This window comes from Daucus carota, chromosome 2 (genome assembly GCF_001625215.2).
Source record: "Daucus carota subsp. sativus chromosome 2, DH1 v3.0, whole genome shotgun sequence".
Taxonomy (NCBI): domain Eukaryota; kingdom Viridiplantae; phylum Streptophyta; class Magnoliopsida; order Apiales; family Apiaceae; genus Daucus; species Daucus carota.
The window spans coordinates 51,441,334-51,462,479 of record NC_030382.2 but is presented as its reverse complement, the minus strand read 5'-3'; the positions used below and the strand labels follow the sequence as shown (position 1 = coordinate 51,462,479).

General features: G+C 36.2%; 4 protein-coding genes across 4 annotated transcripts; 2 read left to right on the top strand and 2 right to left on the bottom strand.

Moving 5' to 3' along the window:
- Positions 1–426: 426 nt before the first annotated feature.
- Positions 427–2,802, top strand: LOC108206598 (uncharacterized). Its single transcript, XM_017376951.2, has 4 exons — positions 427–1,946; positions 2,115–2,210; positions 2,328–2,395; positions 2,496–2,802. Exons 1-4 carry the CDS (start codon positions 1,230–1,232, stop codon positions 2,629–2,631), a joined length of 1,017 nt encoding a protein of 338 aa, XP_017232440.1. The 5' UTR covers positions 427–1,229; the 3' UTR covers positions 2,632–2,802.
- A 900-nt stretch (positions 2,803–3,702) lies between these two features.
- LOC108210086 (auxin-binding protein ABP19a) lies at positions 3,703–4,612 on the bottom strand. The gene has a single exon (XM_017381342.2). It carries the CDS (start codon positions 4,493–4,495, stop codon positions 3,872–3,874), a length of 624 nt encoding a protein of 207 aa, XP_017236831.1. The 5' UTR covers positions 4,496–4,612; the 3' UTR covers positions 3,703–3,871.
- Positions 4,613–6,659: 2,047 nt separating this feature from the next.
- On the top strand, positions 6,660–9,141 carry LOC108210085 (growth-regulating factor 5). Its single transcript, XM_017381341.2, has 3 exons — positions 6,660–7,827; positions 8,152–8,527; positions 8,626–9,141. The coding sequence occupies exons 1-3, from the start codon at positions 7,653–7,655 to the stop codon at positions 9,053–9,055; spliced, it is 981 nt and encodes a 326-aa protein (XP_017236830.1). The 5' UTR covers positions 6,660–7,652; the 3' UTR covers positions 9,056–9,141.
- A 1,071-nt stretch (positions 9,142–10,212) lies between these two features.
- LOC135150556 (uncharacterized) lies at positions 10,213–10,611 on the bottom strand. Its single transcript, XM_064086929.1, has one exon. It carries the CDS (start codon positions 10,609–10,611, stop codon positions 10,213–10,215), a length of 399 nt encoding a protein of 132 aa, XP_063942999.1.
- Between the last annotated feature and the right edge of the window lie 10,535 nt (positions 10,612–21,146).

Here is a 21,146-nt window from a genome sequence, read left to right as displayed (position 1 = left end):
TAGAATGACTTGTATTAATAATATTATTTAAAATATTTCACTTCAATTAACATATCATTTTATATAAAAATTTGTAGACAAACACGTTTATTCCACGAGAATTCAGGTAAAATTCTACACTTTTCCATTTTCCGTCCAATCTCGTGTATAATTTCAAAATTTTTCTAGGTGATACGTGTAGTTACAATTTTATTCCAAAAATGATGAATCTCGCGATGTGTGTATACGCTCACAAATTAAACTTACAATATATCATATGATGTTACATTATCTCATGTCGTTTTAAGTAATTTTCAAATTGTTTTTTGAATTCTCTAGCATATTTTGGAGCGGTTTGGATTAAATTAAAAAAAATGATTTTTTACTTAAATTAAAGAAGTAGAGTAGAAGTGAAAAGTAAAAACCAGAAGAAAACATTTTGTGCTAAATCATATGTCCTACACCTACTTCACTCTTTTTACATCTCTCTGTCTCCCTCTCTCTCTCATCTCTCTCTCCCAACACAATGGCAGCTCCTTCAGCTTCTTTCGTCACTCTCTCCGTCATCGCCGTCGTGCTCGCTCTCGTCGGATCCGCATTCTCCGCCGACGCTCCGGCGCCGAGCCCGACGTCCTCCGCCGGGTCCGTCTCTCCGTCATTCGCCGCCGTCGGATGCGCCGTCGCTGCTGTTCTCTTCGGATATGCTTTGAAGATGTGAATTGAAACGACGCCGTGTTGCATGTGAGACAGTATATATATCTTATATATGATGGTGATATATTAGTACTCGTGAATAGTGATAGAGTGAGTTTGTGAGAGAGTTTATGGTTTTGATTGCAGATCTAGATGTGATTAGACATTTATTTTCACTCGTCGTATGTAGTTTTCTTTAATATTATCATTAAGTACTTGGTTGATTATTAAAAAAAAATATGTCCTACACCTCACAGACGCACAAATTAAAATATGTAAGTTGCACAAGCACAACGCAATAAGTCCAATAACGTTCCGATAATTGCAGCCCATTTGAAATCTTCGTATACAAATATTGCGGGAAAAATAACGACGTGCTACCTAACTCACACAATACTGCGAAATAGTTTATCATCGCCTTGTCTCTAATCTTGTCATATCCTAAAAACAGAATTATTAAAAACACTTTCCTTTTCCCCTTTTATTTCTTTTTCGTCGCATGCAATCAATCTTCACAATCCCAACACATATACTTACAACTCCCATCCCCCATCTGTATGTATATACTCCGTTCCGCCATGAAAATTCCGCGGCTTCTCCGGCGACTCCTCTCTCTCTACATTCTCATCACAACCTACATTCTCTCACTCAACCTCCCTTCCTTCCCGTTCTTCCTCCTCATCGACGTCATCGCCACCGTCTATTTCAAGCTCTGCAATCTCTCATCCACGACCGTTGATCTCGATCACTCCACCACAATGCACTTCTGGATCTCCGCTCACCGCCGCTTCAACAAGCCGAATCTCCTCCTGATTCACGGCTACGGCGGCAACTCCAAGTGGCAGTTTCTCCGACAAATTCGCCGCCTGTCGCAGCACTTCAATTTGTACGTCCCGGACTTGTTGTTCTTCGGGGAGTCGGTGACGACGAACAAGGATCGGACGGTGGAGTTTCAGGCGGAGTGTGTGAGCGAAGGGATGAGGAGATTGGGCGTGGAGAGGTGTTCGGTGTACGCGATCAGTTACGGCGGCTACGTAGGGTTTCGGATGGCGGAGATTCGGGGGGAGATGGTGGAGAAGGTGGTGATCATGAGTAGTGGGATTGGTGCCACGGCGGAGCAGATGAAGGAGCAGGTTAAGAAGATAGGGAGAAATGCAGTGGATTTGTTGTTGCCCCAAAAACCCCAAGACTTGAGGCTCCTTATGGATTTGGCTATTTATACTTTTGATCCCTTCAAGTGGCTTCCTAATTGCATGCTTAATGATTTCATCAGAGTAAGTACTGTTTTCCCGTTCAAAAATAGATAATGCTTAATGATCAGAGTATTTTACGCCAGTATTTTGGGTAGGATAAAATGTACGCAAATCATGTCTTGGTAGACCAACTAGTTTTGTTAAACAATTAATTAGTGTAGGCTAAAATAGATGTTTGTTTGTGTGTAGATGACTTGTAATGATCATAGAAGAGAGAAGCAAGAACTGGTGGAGGAACTGATGGATTCGAAAAATGATTCCAAGCCTCTTTCCGTCCTAACTCAGGTTTATAAATTCGTCTGATACAAATATTTTTTGAGAATTTTCCTTGGTATAATGCATTAAGATATCGTAGCTGTGACAAGGGAAGTTAATCTCTTTATTGTGTTTATGTTGGTGAAGGACACACTGCTTATATGGGGTGATAAGGACAAGGTCTTCCCTCTTTCTTTGGCCTATCAACTGCAAAGGTATTTTTTTATGGGCTAATATGTGTATATTATACATTCATATGTGTGTGGATTCATCTCATATGCGTGCTAGTTATGAATTTTTGGTGGATGGGTGCAGGCATTTGGGTCCAAAATCGCGGTTAGAAATAGTGAAGGATGCAGGGCATGCTGCAAATATTGATGCTCCTAATTCACTTACGGATTTGATTATACCTTTTGTACTGGGTACCACCACACAATCCTTGCATCCATAAGACCATAACATCCAACCTAGTATGTTATACATTCCCTGATGCATATGCTGTTTCTGATATTGCCAGTCCTAGTAAGAAAAGGTAGCTAGTAGTCGTTTCTTCCTGTGATTTTGCCTTGACTGGCTATTGGAAAGTCTGATTATGTATAAATGTTGTAGAGTTGCATTTTCATTTCTGGGATTAGTAGAACTGTTTCACTGCAAACTATCTGATGGAGTTCGTAAATTAGCTAATCATAGTAGTTTAATCGAACAAATTTGTAAACAATTTGTATCGATCAACCTGCAACTCCAAAAACACGAATGATTTACGGAATAGATGCATCATGCATAGTCTGCGCTACTTTTTGGGTTTTCATCTTGATTCATATTCCCAGGAAAGGACAGTGATGAAGTTGTTAAGCAACAAGACTTTAGAATTCTTATTTTGAATTCAAGAAATTATAGAATATCCGGGTGGTGGAATCATCACTACTTGGACTCTTACTCTATTCCCTGGTTGTATCATATAAAATTATGATGGAAATCATATCTTGATCATCTAAGCTATTTGGGATTCATTGCTATCACTGGTGAGAAGTGCAGGCCTGCACGGTGGTCCTACTTAACTCGAGTAGGATTGTCCATGGTGTCCTAAACAAACACCTGGGTCCCTAGTAAAACCAGGCCAAACATATGCAGGAGCCCGTAAGCCAATTAGCTGCAATCCTAGCTCGTTGGGCCTTGGAGTTTGATTATGTAAATCCAACTCTAGCTTGGGCCTTGGAGTGTTCATGAAAATTGATAGTAAGGCTTTTCGTTCATATATATCCACATATATCACCTCTATTTTACAAACAAAGAAGATGCATGTTTTGAGCTCTAAGTGGTTAAAAGTTTATCCTGGCTCAACTCGAGAGGTTATTGGCTATAAGTCATATTTGTCAAAAAAAAGATGCTTATTTTTAATTGCTTGCGCTCCTCTTCTTGCTTCCCCTTCATTTTCAATTTCTTCCACACTGCTTAAAGAAACCAACAATTTACAAAAAGACGGCAAACAGAAAATAAACGCCTAGTTATAATAATTTTCAAGAGCCATGAAATAAAAATTGAATATAAATCACAAGATTATTACAAAGGTATACAAGACACTACTAACCATTGAGCTCAGGGAACTAACTGGTTGACAACAAAAAGTAATACTAATTACTATAGCTGAAAACAGACAAAACAAATTCTTGGTTTTCAAATTCTCAAACTAATCAGCCGGTTCCACCAAGAACACCCTTAAGCGCCTTCACGGTAGCATCATCCAGGAATGTGGTTTTCTCAACCAGCGCCGAAGGCAAGTTGTTGGCAAACAACGCGAAATCGAGGATTTGGAGGCCAGGAACCGGACTACTGAAGCTTACAAAAGCAATGGACGGTATCCCACGAGCATTGATCTGAAAATGTAACAGGCCTTGAGGAAAGACCATAATGTCACCTTTATTGAGTTTCTTCACATAAACGTCGTTAGCCGAAGAAATGAAGCCCGCAAGGATGGCGCCTTGAACGACAACCAGGACTTCGGATGCACCAGGATGAGTGTGCATTGGTATGACACCGTTAGGAGCAAGGTCTAGTCGTGCCATGGAGATTCCAAGGCCGTTTACACCAGGAAACTGAGTGGAAAATGCAGGGGTCACGGCTGCACTGATGATGTTTGTGGTGTTTCCAGCCATCTTGAGGCCTGAATACACGAAGTCATCGACTGTGACGGTCGCGGCCTTCTTGCAGGAGTATCCTGCAGGGCTTTCGGGGCCTGTTAGGTCCCCGACGCAGAAGTCCTGGACGGCTGCTTCGGAAAGAAAGAGAAGGGAGAAGAGGAAGATTATTTGAATCATCTTTACTGTCAGGAATAATCAAGTGAAACTGTAGTGTGATGATTTCTGGAGTTTGAAGAGGTTTGAGAAGGTTTATATAGAAGGGGGGAAAGCCTGGACAGCAATGCATGTTGATGCCATAACTAGTTGTGGTACCTGTAAAGCTGGCATAAAATGACCTGAGGAGACCTTTTTTGTTTAATTAAGCCCGTGACAAACACTGCAAAATACAAGCTTTCTTCTTCTAAAATCTTTTGCAAGTTGCAGCGAAACCTTGCAAAATATTCGGGTTGATTTGACGTGGTTCTAGTAAATAACAGTTACGGTATAACTCTGATGAGATGAACTTATCAAAATACTTGCCAAATGGGTTTTGGATTCATTCATAAACGAGTCAATTCGGGTCTAGCGAAATTTATCTAAATTTTTAAGGAATTGAAATTTACGTTGTGACAATAAAATTCTAATTTGGGATCATTTTTGAATATTGTCTCACTAAATCGGGATGATGAATTAGATCGAGTTCACGGTCGAATTCGTGCGATGTTTCGGGTCATTCTTGATATTACCAGTCCACCCCTGTGTATAATGAGTATCATAGGTAATCAACAACTTAACCATGCTTCTCTTAACTAATTATCTGCTTCTTATATACAAAAGAACTTGTGCATTCCGTTGCAGAGTAAAATCATTTCTGAAACTCCTGTTGAAATATTTATGTTCATACTCATTCACAATCCAAACACTCCCTAAATATATCGAAGTCCTAGATATTCAAGAATATCTAACCACTGGACTGCAAATGCTTGGGTGATATTTGTACGTCGACAAGCAAGGAACAAATATTCTAGATATCTATTCGATGTTAACCTATCATCATCACTCTCTTCTTCAACGCTTCTCGTGTTTCAATCTACCTCCGTAACACGGTATATCCAATCTCATATTCCTCTCCATCTTATAACTCTCGTATCCTCTACGATCGTCTGATCTTAATCAAATTCTCAGCTTGTGTGACCAGGATTACCTGAGGCTCTTGCTAAGTTCAAATCCAAATTACACCAAATGTGGTCCAAATGTGCACATGGAAGCATGAGCAAATCCAGAAGCAAACAATGTTGACAGCCAGAATGATGAAAGCTATGTTTGCAAAGTCTTGGTCGTTTAATCAAATCGACGAAGCTGTACAATGCTAACATACAGCCATAACTGCCCATCGCGGATATGTGGACTCAAGAGGGTTTAATTTGCTCCACTGGTGAAGGATGAGGCACGGCAAAAGTAGGGCATGCTCAAATTTATAACCTAATCTTCAACACTTGAACAAGTACCACACATATTTGGAAATCAATCAGAACCCTCGATGAAGAAACTGAGATAACATAGCAGTATTAAAGTTAGGAGCACTGGTAGCCAAATGCAGTGATTGCTACCTTCAGCTCAAAAGATGAAATCAATAATAGTTCATTTTCCAAGTAGTGTTCTACAAAACATCAAGCAGAAATAAGATCCCTTGTGGTGCTTAGACCTGCTAGTGCCCGCAAATGTTAACTTGTAACGATCAAATTTTCCCCAGTATTCCAAACAATCGAATTATTCAGAAAAATGAGAATATAAATAACCATGAAAAATAGAGTAAATAAATAACTATTTAGCAAAAAGTGGAAGATTGTGGGAACTAGCTAAAACTTTGACATGGAAACAAAAAGTAGTAAAAGATAAATAAGATCCCAGTGCATAGAATCCAGGATATTAACCTAGCTCAGTTTCTCACTAATAAATGCAGTTTTTACTATTTACCCTGACTCCTGATGCTGAAGGGACCGCTAATGCGGTCAAAATGGAGGGTGGTGGACCGGTGGGGTTAAAGATTTTAACCGCAAAATTGCAGAAGTAACAATATCGTTTTGTTAATACTCTGTCAGTGACCTAATAAATCCAATATGTCTGTTCATCCACTTTAAAGACAAAATAGGAAGGAACCTTGAAAATGTTTATTCATATATTGAAAAATATGGTTGGTTGAGGGAAAGGAGATAGTGGTCTCAAAAGGAGAAGGTTGTCACTTGGTTTAGGACAAAAGAAACAGGACCCAATGTGGCCAAGGGTTTGTTGGTGGGACTGGGTCTGCATTTGATAGAGACCCTAAGGAAATACTATAAGATTAACGTTTCCAGAACGAGCAATCATATGTAATTGGCCCGCCTTCGTTTCTAGATCTCGGAATATAAAGATCATACCCATCGTCTAAAGCTCCCCCTACAAACGGTCTTACAATTAAACCACTGCAGCAAGTCTACCCTCATATTTGTAATGTACATGTGATAAACATAATAGTAGCAAATAGAGGCTCTAATAAATAAATCATATATATAGTGTGCTTCTCAATGCATAAAAAGATTTTGTAGAGTCAAGATGATGAACGCTCCTGTAACAGTTACAGAAGATATCATATCTGCAGGTTCAGAAACAGACAAGGCTATTTAAAGAAATATCATATGAAGCATCATATAATGGGTTTGCAGTTGTAAATGTCTGCCAGGGTGACAGTGTGAACCACTAGGAAGTGACAAATGAGAGATTTTTGTAATCACAAAAGGTAGATTAATACCTTTTCAGTTCCCCTTTACAATAGAAATATCAATGGTAAAAAAATTAGTACTGCTAATAACACCACACAAAAACATGTAATTTCTGACTTTACACAAAAGTAATCAATTTGACTAATGCAGAGAATCCAGCACAAGAAGGAAAAGAAAGAACTGTTACCACTCTCTTTCAACTGGCCATGACTGTCATTTCAGTAAACCTCCATCAAGAAAATTAAGATTCTTCCTCTTTCTTGAAAGTTCTATCAGTACATTGGTTTATGGGATTATTTAAGTATGGCAGAGACTGCTTACTACAAGAACACAGTGGGAGCATCAGCTTTGCAATGCATCAGTGCACAAGCAACTGCAGAGTTGACAGTCATTAACAAAGAGCACTTATCAATGGGAGCAGTTGGCAGACTCATCAGGCTCAGTCACTTGATGCAAATACATGCATAATAAAGATCTTGCCAGAGCTCTTGTATTCACAGAGGCCCTTATATCATCTCCTTCTCCCCTTTGCTGCTCTTCAAATATTTCTCACAAGCTGCATTTCAAATTTAAAACAATACTTAGTGTATGTAAAAATGATGGGCAGTGTACAGAATAGATATTTCTTGACAGCATCACAATTGGAAGAGTTTAAACACCAAGCTTTGATCTACAATTACATGGTTTCAGGTGTTCCAGTTCCAACTGATCTACTCTTTGCTCTCAAAAGAAAGTTAGACTTCTCATCAACCCTCTGTCTTCACAAAGAAAGTAAGTGCCACAAGAATAATACTCCCTTCTCTATAGAAAGTTTTACATTGTCCAAATCGAATCACTTAAAAATGATAATGAAGCAAAAAGTTGTAAACTTAAAGATTTTGCATCATTTCATAGTACCATCAAAGGAGAAGTAAACTAAACTAATTAAAAGTAACTTAAATTTCCAAAACTGATGGGATATTGTTTTTTAAGAGTAAAATTCTACAATTTTCATCTACTATGTATCCTAATTTTTAAGTATAAGAGTTGGATTGTAATAATGTCTTAAATTTCTACAAGGATTAAAATGATTGCTGAGATTAAGTTAATTTATAGGTTCTGCAGCTAGATGGGAATATTATCACAAGGGGCTTACCAGGAAAGAAGACCTGGAACCTGGGAGGTGCAAAAGAACAGATGGGAAGAAGTGGAGGTGCTCAAGAGACGCTCACAGGGAATCCAAATACTGTGAAAAACACATGCACAGAGGCCGAAACAATTCAAGAAAACCTGAGGCTATTACAACTAATACTACCTCACCAGTCATGAAAATCCACTTAAATTCTGCCCATGACCAGCCAGCCATACAAACTAGTGCACTGATTCACCCTGATTCCCTCTACTCCCAGTCCTCTCCTATGCATCAGAACAGCAGAACTCAGCAAATGTTTATGGAATCCAAATCCCCCTATCAGACATATAAAGATTATAGGTTTTCTTTATGTCCTAAAAGATAAGCATCTATGAAATATACAGAAAAAGTTAAGAAAATGTCTTGACTGCTCTTCCATTTTAATTTGATACTTGCAGGTTTATGCAAGGTATGAGGGATGATGAAAGCGCTTTCTTCCCAGGGGTTTCCAGGACTGTGAGAAGCCAACATGAATCATATACAGCATCAGAAGTGGCTTCCTCTGACTACTTCCGGGCCATCAATGATCATGGAAAAATTAAAGAACATAGAAGACAAGAAGAAGACAGAGACTCAAAGAAGCATTGCTTTATTCTTGGCAATGATTTTAAGCCAGCCAGGTCAATCAAAGTGGATAGAGGTGAAGAGAATCAAGAGGGCTTTCACCAATTCTTTAGTGAGTGGCCTCTAAAAGGCAAAGCTCAGTGGCTTAACAATGAAGAAAAACAATCAGATCATGCATCACTCTCTGATATACAGATCTCGACTTCAAAGCCCATGTCCACGCTAGAACTATTTCAGCCAAAACCAACAGTTCATTGGTATTGACTAAGTTTATATATTCAATGTCTCTCTTAGTCTCTTTATCTTCCGTTGTGGCTTTTAACTACTGGTTTTAGCTTAAATTCCATTAAGTTCTAATTCACTCTTACGTCTTACCTCTTGTCTTTTTCTCAAGTTTCATTCTAATCCTTTATCTTGCCTAATCATAATAATATAACATAGATATTAGGCGCGAACTCACAAGGTCAAATAAGAATCATACAAAGACTTGTTAACTATTAAGAAGCTAATGATCAGAGCAGATGTAAGTGCTCAGGTTTTAGCAAGAATTCCATTGTTGTTATTCCTTAAAAAAAAGGGTATACCTTTCTCAGGTCAACATACACATAAACTTATTATACCAGACTTATCAGTTACTTTAAAATTCACCCAAGCTTTTCTTCAAATAAGGGATTTTACTTGATTTGATATACTACATAGTACTAATTAATCTTATTATTGCATAATTATCTCAATTCTTAGGTGTTGTTCAGAAACCAGAATTTTATTTAGAATTTACTAGTCAATAAACCATACAATTGAATACAACCACAATATGGTCTCATAAAGAGACATATTTGCTCTTCTATTAACAGAAGCTAATAGCAATTTGAACCGATTCAAGCTAGAGCCAATTGTTTCGTGCTTGTATATGAGCATTTGATCTTAAGCAACTAGGTTCATAAAATTCTCTCTAAATGCAAAGAGGTCATAGAGATGCATGAGTCTAATGCTTGGCCCTTGGAGTCATGTTGAAAAATGTTTTATTGCCCACAAAACTACAATACTCATCCATCAAAGATTACCTGGTACGTAACTCCCATGCGGAGGACTAAAGCTTCGGTTTTGGAGAAACAACAAAAAATTCCAAGAGTTCTATCTTAATTAATAATTACATAGAATTTAGCTATCAGGTTCAACACCAACACACTACAGAAGGTGTAGATATGACATGTCTTTATAAATGACTATAAGTAAACGAGACATCGGAAAAACTAATGAGTTAAATGAATTGACTAACACGTTATAAAAGAATGTTCATCGAGGTTTACCAATTTCAATTAGCAGCATCAAAATGTAGACACCAGCAGTCATAAATCATCCTTATCCATATACAAATTGGAAACCGCCAAACGCTATAGGCTACACCAAATCCAGACACACTATAAGAAGTCTTGCTCTCCGAAAAATTGCCATCTCTGGTGTACCAAGAACCCGAGCACACAAACTTGCAATCCAGCTGCTACACCAATAAACCATAACCCAACTTTCTTTCCCAAATCACGATTTTTTCTCTTGTGACCTCCACCATTTCGAGACCTATCACTCTTTATAGGCTGATTGGTATGGTGGGAATTCTTCTTATGAGGCGGTGGTGGGGATATATGATGATGATGAGGCAATGGTGGAGGTGGAGACACCGGGGGAGGTGGCATTTGAGGCGGTGAGCGGTGAGGCTTAACAGGGTCCTCGTCTTTCTCCAGGGATTGAACAAGCAATGCAGAGAAGCTGAAAAGAAGCCCAATTGACAAAACCAGGGGGCTCAGCAATGGAAAATCCATAACAATCAGATATTTACAAGAAATTTAAGCATCTGGGGTTGTCTGGTTTTGAATAAATTGAAATGATTTGGCGGAAAGATTAGTTCTTGTGAAGAATCAAGTAGATGGGTCATAAAAAGTCCCCAGATTGTTGACTGCTTTCAAGAACAAGAAATTAAAAACCGAGGTGTTTACTAAACTTGAACGTTTAAGAAGATAGAACAACTATAATAAATGAAGTTCAAAACAAAAGAGTACAAATTATTTTTTTTCTTTTTTAGCAGATTAGTATACAATGGATTTACAGAAGGGTGAGCTGTAGAGATGGAGATACAAAAACCGAATTGGATTGGGACTTGGGAGGGGAGAGATTGTCAGACTTTTTCTAAAATATATAGATTTGAAATGAGATTTTAATATATAAAATAAATATTACTATAAATATTACAGTAACGGCCAACAACTGTGAAGAAATATAATTTTCTCTTTGAAATAAAAAATTTATTTTTAAAAATAAAATAAATATTTAAAACACAGCTGCTGTGGCCGAACTCTTCTGGGCGGAGAAATAAATTATAGGCCGGACTGGTATTGTTGTTTGGGCTTCTTGAGAGCCCAGTAAAATTATGTTGGTTCGGGGTGAGGTAACAGAAGTAAGAATATAAATCTATACTATAAATTTTGGTTTGATCATGTTGGTTCGGTGATTCACTTTATAACTAAAAATCTGCTACACATAGAGTTCTTATAATCTTACATCTCTAAACAGCTTGATATATTACAAGATAAAAACTCCACCATTATTCTTTTAAATATAATTTATAATTAGTTAAAAAACAAAAAAATAAATTTATTAACATTAATATATATTATTATTATATAATAATTAATAATTAATTTAAAATTATATAGCTTTGAACGGGTTTAAGGCTAGTACTCATAACACTGAAACCAGAGTTTTCCTACATTTTTACTAAAAATGTTGATGATTCATTCAGGTTCAGACAGGGGCCTTCAGCCTGTGGGCTGTATTGCATATGTTGGCCCATCAGTATTATGGAGTTCAGTATCTTTCTTTTCTTATCAAGATATTTAACTCATGAGTTTGCATTTTTCTAAATATTACTATTGTGATTTTGGTTTGGTGGTATTAAACGTACTAACAAAAGAGAAATTCTTGATATTTCGCATTTTATATGACGAAGTAAACACAGAGTCTCGCCATCCAACTAACTGTGTATATTGGGTTGAGACACGGAGAGTCGGACTAAAAAATATATATAAAAAGTAAATGAAGTTAGATAAAATACACTATTATCAATTTATATTTAATAATAAATTTGAGATATTGGAGGAAGGTAGTGGATGTAATAGTATTTTATATTATTATAAAGGGGTCCGGGTTCCCGGCATATAATTTGTCGGGGACTGTTTAGTTAGCCCACAGTTTTTGGGTCGGATACATATCCGACGACCGGGATTATATTAAAATTTCAATATGTCCAGCGTTATTTTACCGCTGAACGGGGATATTCCCATACAACCATCCAGCGGTAAAAAAACACTGGACATATTAAGATATTAATATAATCATGGCTGCCGGATATGCATCCAATGGCCCAAAACTTGTGTGTTACTCCCTCTGTTTCTATTTACTTTTCTCGTTTGATATGTCAGGATTGTTCATAACATAAGACAAATTACTAATTTACGTCTAATTTATAAGACTAAATATAGTGATGAGTGATATTGTTGGATTTATATTCATTAGTACTTTAATACGTTGAAATTTTCATATTTAATACTAATACGAAATTAAAGATATTAACGATTGAAAATGTGTGTTGTCAAACATGATAAAGACAAACTAGACTAGTATAAGAGACAGAGGGAGTACTTAACTCCAATGGCTGTGGTCCTGTGGACAGCTAGCCATAAACTAGAGATAGTTGAAAAAAATATTAAATATAATAGTAATTTATACTATTAAAATTTGTTATTTTGGAACAAATAATGATACATTCTAAAAGAAAAAACGTATAGAAATTGATACCAGAGACTGAGAGAACGTGGAACGAGAAACAAAACAGAGAGGATAAATAAACTATTATCGGTTACAGTATATTCTAAATAAATAATTTGGATCTGTCAAAAAAAAAAAAAAAATTTGGAGAGTAGGATAAAATGACAGCTATCTCTATTCTATTGTCTATGCTGTCCCATCAAACCCGACACTCCAAAATAAACCTATCAAGATTCAAGATACGCTCACAGGCCTCGGCGTTGCCACTTACTACAATTTTTTACTGTCATACCGTGGATGGTAAACAGTAATCTGATCAAAATACATTTAGAAAAGAGTTATATGTAATTGGCACCCCTTATGTTTGGACATAATGCACATTGCACCTAATAGTTTTGGAAAATACATTTTGCAGCCCTAGACTTTTAACCCGTAGACACTTTGCACCCTTTCCGTTAATTTCTGCCGTACTGTTAATTTTTGCAGGGGCATTTTGGGAAATTTAATTATATTTAATTAAAATCGGATTTTTATTTAAATTTTCTGACCATCTAAACGATATTTTTCGGAAAAATTTAAAGAACGAAAGTTGTAGAGAATAAAAAAATCTTCTTAAAACTATAAGGTTCAAAATTTTCGTAATTCTTTTTATAATTATTCTAAAAAAAATTCAAAAATTAGAAATCTTGTAAAAATGAACAATCGTTTTTAAATAATTATTTATATTTTGAACCTTATTATTCTAAAAAGATCTTTTTATTCTCTACAACTTTCGTTTTTTAAGTTTTTCCGAAAAATATTGTTTAGATGGTCAGAAAATTTAAATAAAGGTCTGATTTTAATTAAATATAATTAAATTTCCCAAAATGCCCCTGCAAAAGTTAACGGTAACGGCAGAAATTAACGGAAAGGGTGCAAAGTGTCCACGGGTTAAAAGTCTGGGGATGCAAAGTGTATTTTCCAAAACTATTAGGTGCAATGTGCATTATGTCCAAACATAAGGGGTGCCAATTGCATATAACTCTTTAGAAAATAAAAGGTTTCGTTCTCCTCGACTTAAGATATGTTGCTTATCGTTTAGAATAAAGCAGCAGATTATAGATACTCCCTCCATCCTCTTTAATTGTTTACATTGGCAGATGGGGACTCGGCACGCATTCTAATGCTCTTGTAAAGTATAGTTTGATATTTTATTTTGAATTTTTTTTCTCTTTTGAATAAAAGTTTAGTGTTTAATTTTTCATAAACAAAGAAAAATTTTGAAAATAAATTATGAAACCATGTTTTAGATGCGCCTTAAAATGCGTGTCAAGCAGTGTAAAAAAACTGTAAACAGATGAAAGAGACAGAATGAGTATAAATATAATATGATTTGTAAATTTTCATAATATTCGAATAATTTAACTTATAATTCTTTAATATTTGATCATTCAGAATTTTACTGGAAAATAAGATTAAAAGACTAGATATAATGAGAAGGTGATATTATAATTTAATAAATAAATAATTTATAAGTTTAAGATTTTTTACGTTCAACTTATAAGTCCGGAATAAGCTAGATTTTTAAGTTGAACCTACCACCTCCGATGTTTCCAGTTATGACACATAGAGAAAGGATCATGCGAATGGTTAGGTTGTTAGAATTAATATTAATATAAATATTATTTCTATAGTTTGCTTTAAAAGAAAAAATCTAGAAAAATCTTCTAGACTTCTAGAAAAATCTTCAAGACTTTTCAGTTTGTGACTTTTCACTTTGGAGCCTTTTTACCTCCTTGAATTAATGGTATCTTTTGGCCATTCTTGGAGTTACAAGTTTGAGCTCTTATAAAAGGAGGTCTCCCCCTCATGTTTGCACACACACAAAAACAATTTTCCTCTCATATAGATATAAGTATATTTTTGGACAATGATCAAGAGTGTTTTCAATCTATTTCTTTGTACTACACCAAAGAAATAGAAGTCGTGTAACCTTGGAGGTTGATTGCCAAGAGGCCGTGTGTACGTAGCGGGGCAAATTCAACTTTAGGGCAGTGTTAATTCACGCCACGACTCCTTCATTCTCTCAAGTTCTTTTCGGTTTGCTCTCTTCTTTTCCTACATTCTAAAGTTGAATTTTGTGTTAGCATATAGCTTATCTGCCACCATGAATTCCAATACTTTTATTCCTGATATGTCTAAATTAGACCCTTTTGATGGGAAAAATTATAAAATGTGATCGGATAAGATGGAGTTTTTCTTGAGTCAAATTGGAGTAGATTATTGTCTCACTAAAGACTCAGCCCCTGAAAATTCTGGAAAAGATTTCGAGAAGGATAATAAGACTTGTCGTGGAATGTTATTGCATTATATGACATCTGCTTTATATTTAATCTATAGCAAGTCCTTAAAGGCCAAAGAAATTTGGGATGTTTTAAAAACCAAGTATGGTTCTGATGATTATGGGACTAAGAAATATGCATGTAGTCGTTGGCTAAATTTCCGTATGTCTGATGATAAGCCTGTTCTTCAACAAGTTCATGAGTATGAATATTTATGTGCTGATATTATTGCTGAAGGAATGAAAATTTGTGAAATGTTTCAAGCTAATTGTCTTCTTGAAAAATTACCACCATCTTGGCAAACATATGTTCATTCTATAAAGCACAAACAGAAGGACTTCACTCTGCAAGAGTTAGTGTCTCACATCAAGATTGAGGAACAAAATCGAATTCAAACAAATGAAACAACACTTGGTCATTCTTCATTTACTGCTAATCTTGTTGAGTCAAAAGATGCAGGTCATACGAAAGGACCAAAAGGTAAAGGTCCAAATCAGTTCCATGGCACTAAAATGAAAAATAAGAACTTCAAAGGGAGAAGGCAGTTTAAAGGAAATTGCTTCACTTGTGGAAAATTCGGGCATGCCGCAAAGGAGTGTAGGCAAGGAAAGGGACCTGGTTCAAAAACAAAGGAAGACAAATCTCAGACTCAGGCCAATCTCACTGAAGAAATCATAGCTGCTGTTGTATCTGAAGTAAATTTGGTGAGCAATATTTCTGAATGGGTGGTGGATACCGGTGCAACTCGTCATATTTGTTCAAATAAGGATATGTTCCAGGACTATGATAAAGCATCTGATGGAGAATGTGTCTTCATGGGCAACTCAAGCACTGTGAGTATACTTGGAAAGGGAAAGGTTTCTCTTAAACTTACTTCTGGAAAAACTATTGCTTTGCATAATGTTTTGCATGTCCCTGATATTCGTAGAAACCTGATTTCTGGAGCCTTATTGAACAAAGCTGGTATTAAATTAACCTTTGAATCTGATAAACTTGTTCTTACTAAAAATGGTGATTTTGTGGGCAAAGGCTTTTGTAATGGTGGGCTGTTTGTACTTGATATTTTGACTGATAATAAAATTGCTACTGCTTCCGCTTATATTGCTGAATCTGTTACCTTATGGCATGCTAGACTGGGTCACGTAAATGTTGCTTCTGTGAAAAGGCTTAAACAACTTAGGCTAATCCCTGAATTCAGCAATACATCTTTTGATAAATGTGAAGTATGTGTTGAAGCAAAGCACCCTAAAAAGGCCTTTAATAAAATCGGAAACCGGTCTTCGACATTGCTTGAATTAATTCACAGTGATTTAGGTGACTTTAAGAACACTATGAGTAGAGGAGGTAAACGTTATTATATTACTTTTGTGGATGACTTTTCACGATTCACCAAGCTCTACTTGTTGAGTTCGAAAGATGAGGCCGAAGAAAAATTTCTTATTTATAAGGCTGAAGTTGAGAAACAATTGAATAAAAATATTAAAAGGTTAAGAACAGATAGGGGTGGTGAATATGATGGAGCAACTCTAAAGAAATTTTGTGAACTCAATGGGATTATTCACGAGGTTACAGCACCATATACGCCTGAACAAAATGGGGTAGCTGAACGAAAAAATAGAACTCTTAAAGATATGATGAATGCTATGCTTATCAGTTCAGGAATGCCTTCTAATATGTGGGGTGAAGCTATTTTATATGCTTGCTATGTGCTTAATCGTGTGCCGCATAAAAAATCTGATAAAACTCCTTATGAATTATGGAAGGGTTTCGCGCCCAACTTGAGTTACCTTAAAGTGTGGGGGTGTTTGGGAAAAATTGGGCTCCTAGATTTTCAAAGAAGTAAAATTGGTCGCAAGACTGTTGATGGTATTTTTGTTGGTTTTAATGGTGGTGCATATAGACTTATTCTTAAAGATGCATCTGGTTTTGGTCCATTTAAAGAGTCAAGAGACGTTGAATTTTTTGAGCATATTTTTCCTATGAAAGCTAATGTGCAATCATGTTTAGCATCTGGATCTTCTTCATCAGTGTCACATCATAATATTACATCTACCGATGCAAATCATGAGCCTAGAAGGAGTAAAAGAGCTAGAGTCGAGACTAGTTTTGTGCCTGATTTTCTAACTACTTTTTTGACTGAAAAAGAGTTTGTAGGTGAGCAGGAGATAAATGTTTTCATTCTTGAAGAAGACCCTAAAACCTATGAGGAGGCTATGAGATCAATTGATTCTAATTTTTGGCGAGAGGCTATTAATAGTGAAATTGAGTCCATTATGAATAATAATACTTGGGTTTTATGTGATCTTCCTCGAGGTTGTAAAGCACTGGGAAGCAGGTGGATTTTTAAAAAGAAATATAAATCTAATGGATCAATTGAAAAATACAAAGCCAGGTTAGTGGTTGGTGGACATCGACAAAAGAAAGGTGTTGATTTCTTTGATACTTACTCTCCCGTAGCAAATATTTCCACCATTAGAGCCTTAATAGCTCTTGCATCTAGTCATAATCTCATTGTGCATCAAATGGACGTGAAGACTGCCTTTTTAAATGGAGATTTAAATGAGGAGATATACATGAAGCAACCAGAAGGATGTGTTGTCCCGGGATATGAAGACAAGGTATGTCGGCTTATAAGATCATTGTATGGCCTCAGACAAGCTCCGAAAGACTGGTATGAAAAATTTCATCAAACTATCATCTCTGATGGCTTCCAAGTAAATGATTCTGATGCATGTGTTTATTCTAAATTTGATCAATTTGGTTGTGTGATCATATGTCTATATGTTGATGATATGTTAATTTTTTGTACCAATATTGATGTGGTAAATACTAGCAAGGCCTTCCTAAGTTCCTGTTTTGATATGAAGGATTTAGGAGAGGTAGATGTGATTCTTGGCATAAAAATTACAAGGAATTCATATGGGTTGTCGTTAAACCAGTCTCATTATGTTGAGAAAATTTTAAAGAAATTTAATCAATTTGATTGTACCCCTGTGAAGACACCATATGATCCTAGTATTCATTTGAAAAAGAATAAAGGTCATAGTGTTTCCCAAGAAGAGTATGCCAAGATAATTGGAAGTGTAATGTTTTTGATGAATCATACCAGGCCTGATATAGCATATGTTGTTAGTAGACTGAGTAGATACACTCACAATCCTAATCGTGATCATTGGGGTGCTTTGATTAGATTGTTGAAGTATTTAAAGGGTACTATAAATTGGGGTTTGCATTATCAAAGAAGTCCTCATGTTTTGGAAGGATATTGTGATGCAAATTGGGTGTCGGATAATGATGAGATTCAATCTACTAGTGGTTATGTATATACTCTTGCTAGAGCTGCTATATCTTGGAAATCTTCAAAACAAACTTGTCATGCTAAATCCACACAAGAATCTGAGTTTATTGCGTTGGAGTTGGCTGGTCAAGAAGCTGAATGGCTAAGATGTTTACTTGCTGATATTCCTTTGTGGGGGAAGCCAGCTCCATCAGTTTCAATGCATTGTGACTCACAAGCTGCAATGGGACTAGCGAATAATCAACTCTACAATGGGAAGAAAGACATATTCGCTTGAGGCATGCTATAATTCGAAGTCTGATCAGAAATAATGTGATATCACTCGAGTATGTAAAATCAGAGAGGAATATTGCAGATCCTCTCACCAAAGGCCTTTGTAGAAAATTAGTGTTGGAGTCAGCACAAGGAATGGGTTTAAAGCCTATTGTGGAGTGAATTGTGATGGACACCCATCTTAAACTTGTTTAAGTTCAATGGGTCAAACGAAATCATAAAAGAACTCATGTTTATATACTACTACCATTCCTATTAATAAAGTGATGTAGTATTTTTATTATTGTCACATGTGTTAGGATGAGCTAATGCTCTTAATAAGTTCATAGTCTCGTAAGAGGTGGTTTGCGACAATACAAACTTGATGAACTTACCTATGTGAATGTAGGGCTATTGCCCAACCCCCTATGAGAGTCTTTTGGCGGCGAAGGACCTCTAGAGCGTTCACGAATATCCAGGTACAATGTGGGGGCACTTATATAAAAATATAATTTGCGAAATCACTTCTTGATTTGAGAAAGGTTAAAGTGCGCAAATATGTTTTCACTAACTTCCGTGAGAGGTTCAAGGATTTTTCTACCTCACATGGTTTTGAGGCATGTTTGTATGCACCGGTATCAATTCAAGTCCACAAGACATTGGTGCTTAACAAACCGACTATCCATTGCCCATTAAATTACTTAAATTATTTTTCTTATGCAGCATGTGGGGGAATGTTAGAATTAATATTAATATAAATATTATTTCTATAGTTTGCTTTAAAAGAAAAAATCTAGAAAAATCTTCTAGACTTCTAGAAAAATCTTCAAGACTTTTCAGTTTGTGACTTTTCACTTTGGAGCCTTTTTACCTCCTTGAATTAATGGCGTCTTTTGGCCATTCTTGGAGTTACAAGTTTGAGCTCTTATAAAAGGAGGTCTCCCCCTCATGTTTGCACACACACAAAAACAATTTTCCTCTCATATAGATATAAGTATATTTTTGGGCAATGATCAAGAGTGTTTTCAATCTATTTCTTTGTACTACACCAAAGAAATAGAAGTCGTGTAACCTTGGAGGTTGATTGCCAAGAGGCCGTGTGTACGTAGCGGGGCAAATTCAACTTTAGGGCAGTGTTAATTCACGCCACGACTCCTTCATTCTCTCAAGTTCTTTTCGGTTTGCTCTCTTCTTTTCCTACCTAGGTTACGTACAGTTAGCATTATCTAATGAATGAATGTGTGAGATAAAGATGTTGGAATAATTGAGACATGGTCATCTCCCTCTTTTTTTTAATATTTCATCACTCCCACCACCATGCCCGTTTTTGGGACCATTATCTCCATACAATTTGATGTGCATAGCAGTGGAGGCAATCTTACACAAGCAGGTAGACCCGTACAAAGTGAAATTGCATGCATCCTGAGGCAACATGGTCCTCCTCTCTGCCTGCATGCACCTATTATATTCAATTTCTAGTGCTCTTGCCAGTGCCAACCTGGTATTATTCAATTATCCATACTAGTTATTCCAATCTAACATAATAATAACATAGTGTTAAATTGAATTACTAGAAGTTATAAATAAAAAAAATAGTTTTCTCAACTTCCTGTTATGTCCGTTGATTTTTAGAAGTGATTTTACTATACAAAACATCCCGCTTATTATGTCCGTAGATTAAAACGTCGAGAAGCAGAAATTACTCCCTCTGTCCTAATTTAATTTTATACGTTTTTTCACTGCACGACATATATTTTAAGACTCTTATAAAATATGGTTCTGTAATTTATTTTATAAATTTTTTTTCTGAATAAATTTTAAAAATCAATTTTTATTAAAAATTATATTTTACATCAAAATTAAAATTCGTGTTACATGCCCGTGTCCTGCGTATAGTTTAGGAGAGGGAGGGAGTAGTTTTTCTAACAAAAGAAGCCTAGCTTCTGAGCAACGAACATGCAGCGAAGAGATATTAGGTAAAACGAAAGTATTAAGTAGATGTGAAGCAAGGATCGGAGGGGGGAGGGAAATTAAATAGAGGCACGCAAACCAAGAAAGGCATTACAGGCTACCTAAGTTCATGAGATTGTAGTAGGAGTGTGACTGGTGAGAGAGAAAGGAGAGCAGCAGCAGCAGCAGAAGCAGCTGAGACTCTATTTGGATTCTCTCTTATCTTGTCTGGGTATCTATCTTATTACCCCCCAGGCCCAGACTCGCAGAGTAAAGTCAAATGCTGCAGCTGCTACCCACACCATTTACCCTTCACGGATCTTCGTTTCTTTTCACATCTTGCATCCTTTTGCACAAACAAGCTGCTGCCAACATTCATTGTACACTTGTATGCTTTTCTCTCAATACCCTTTTCTTTTCTGCATCTACAGCTAGCTCTTATTTCATCAACATATACTCCCTTGTCTCGTCGATTTATATTGAATCATTTTTCATTTAAAAATGCAGAATAAGAAAAGTTATTATTCGTATATGGATGTCATTCAGCGTTTAAATTATAATTTTCACTGATTTTTAACATAAAATAACAATAAAGAAATCGTCGTGGAATAATTTAACCGAAATTGCGCTCTCGTTCCGTTTATCAACTTATGATTGCCTATAACTGCGTTCTCAATATGACAATATGAATGTATGCATCAAAATTCGAAAA

Excerpts from the sequence above, each read along its gene's own strand:
- LOC108210085 (XM_017381341.2), top strand. The coding sequence starts at position 7,653 with ATGATGGGCAGTGTACAGAATAGATATTTCTTGACAGCATCACAATTG. Across the intron at positions 7,828-8,151 it reads CCTCTGTCTTCACAAAGAAA|GTTCTGCAGCTAGATGGGAA; the intron begins GTAAGTGCCACA and ends GTTAATTTATAG. Across the intron at positions 8,528-8,625 it reads CAGACATATAAAGATTATAG|GTTTATGCAAGGTATGAGGG; the intron begins GTTTTCTTTATG and ends TGATACTTGCAG.
- LOC135150556 (XM_064086929.1), bottom strand. The coding sequence starts at position 10,611 with ATGGATTTTCCATTGCTGAGCCCCCTGGTTTTGTCAATTGGGCTTCTT.
- LOC108210086 (XM_017381342.2), bottom strand. The coding sequence starts at position 4,495 with ATGATTCAAATAATCTTCCTCTTCTCCCTTCTCTTTCTTTCCGAAGCA.
- LOC108206598 (XM_017376951.2), top strand. The coding sequence starts at position 1,230 with ATGTATATACTCCGTTCCGCCATGAAAATTCCGCGGCTTCTCCGGCGA. Across the intron at positions 2,211-2,327 it reads CTCTTTCCGTCCTAACTCAG|GACACACTGCTTATATGGGG; the intron begins GTTTATAAATTC and ends ATGTTGGTGAAG. Across the intron at positions 2,396-2,495 it reads TTGGCCTATCAACTGCAAAG|GCATTTGGGTCCAAAATCGC; the intron begins GTATTTTTTTAT and ends GGATGGGTGCAG.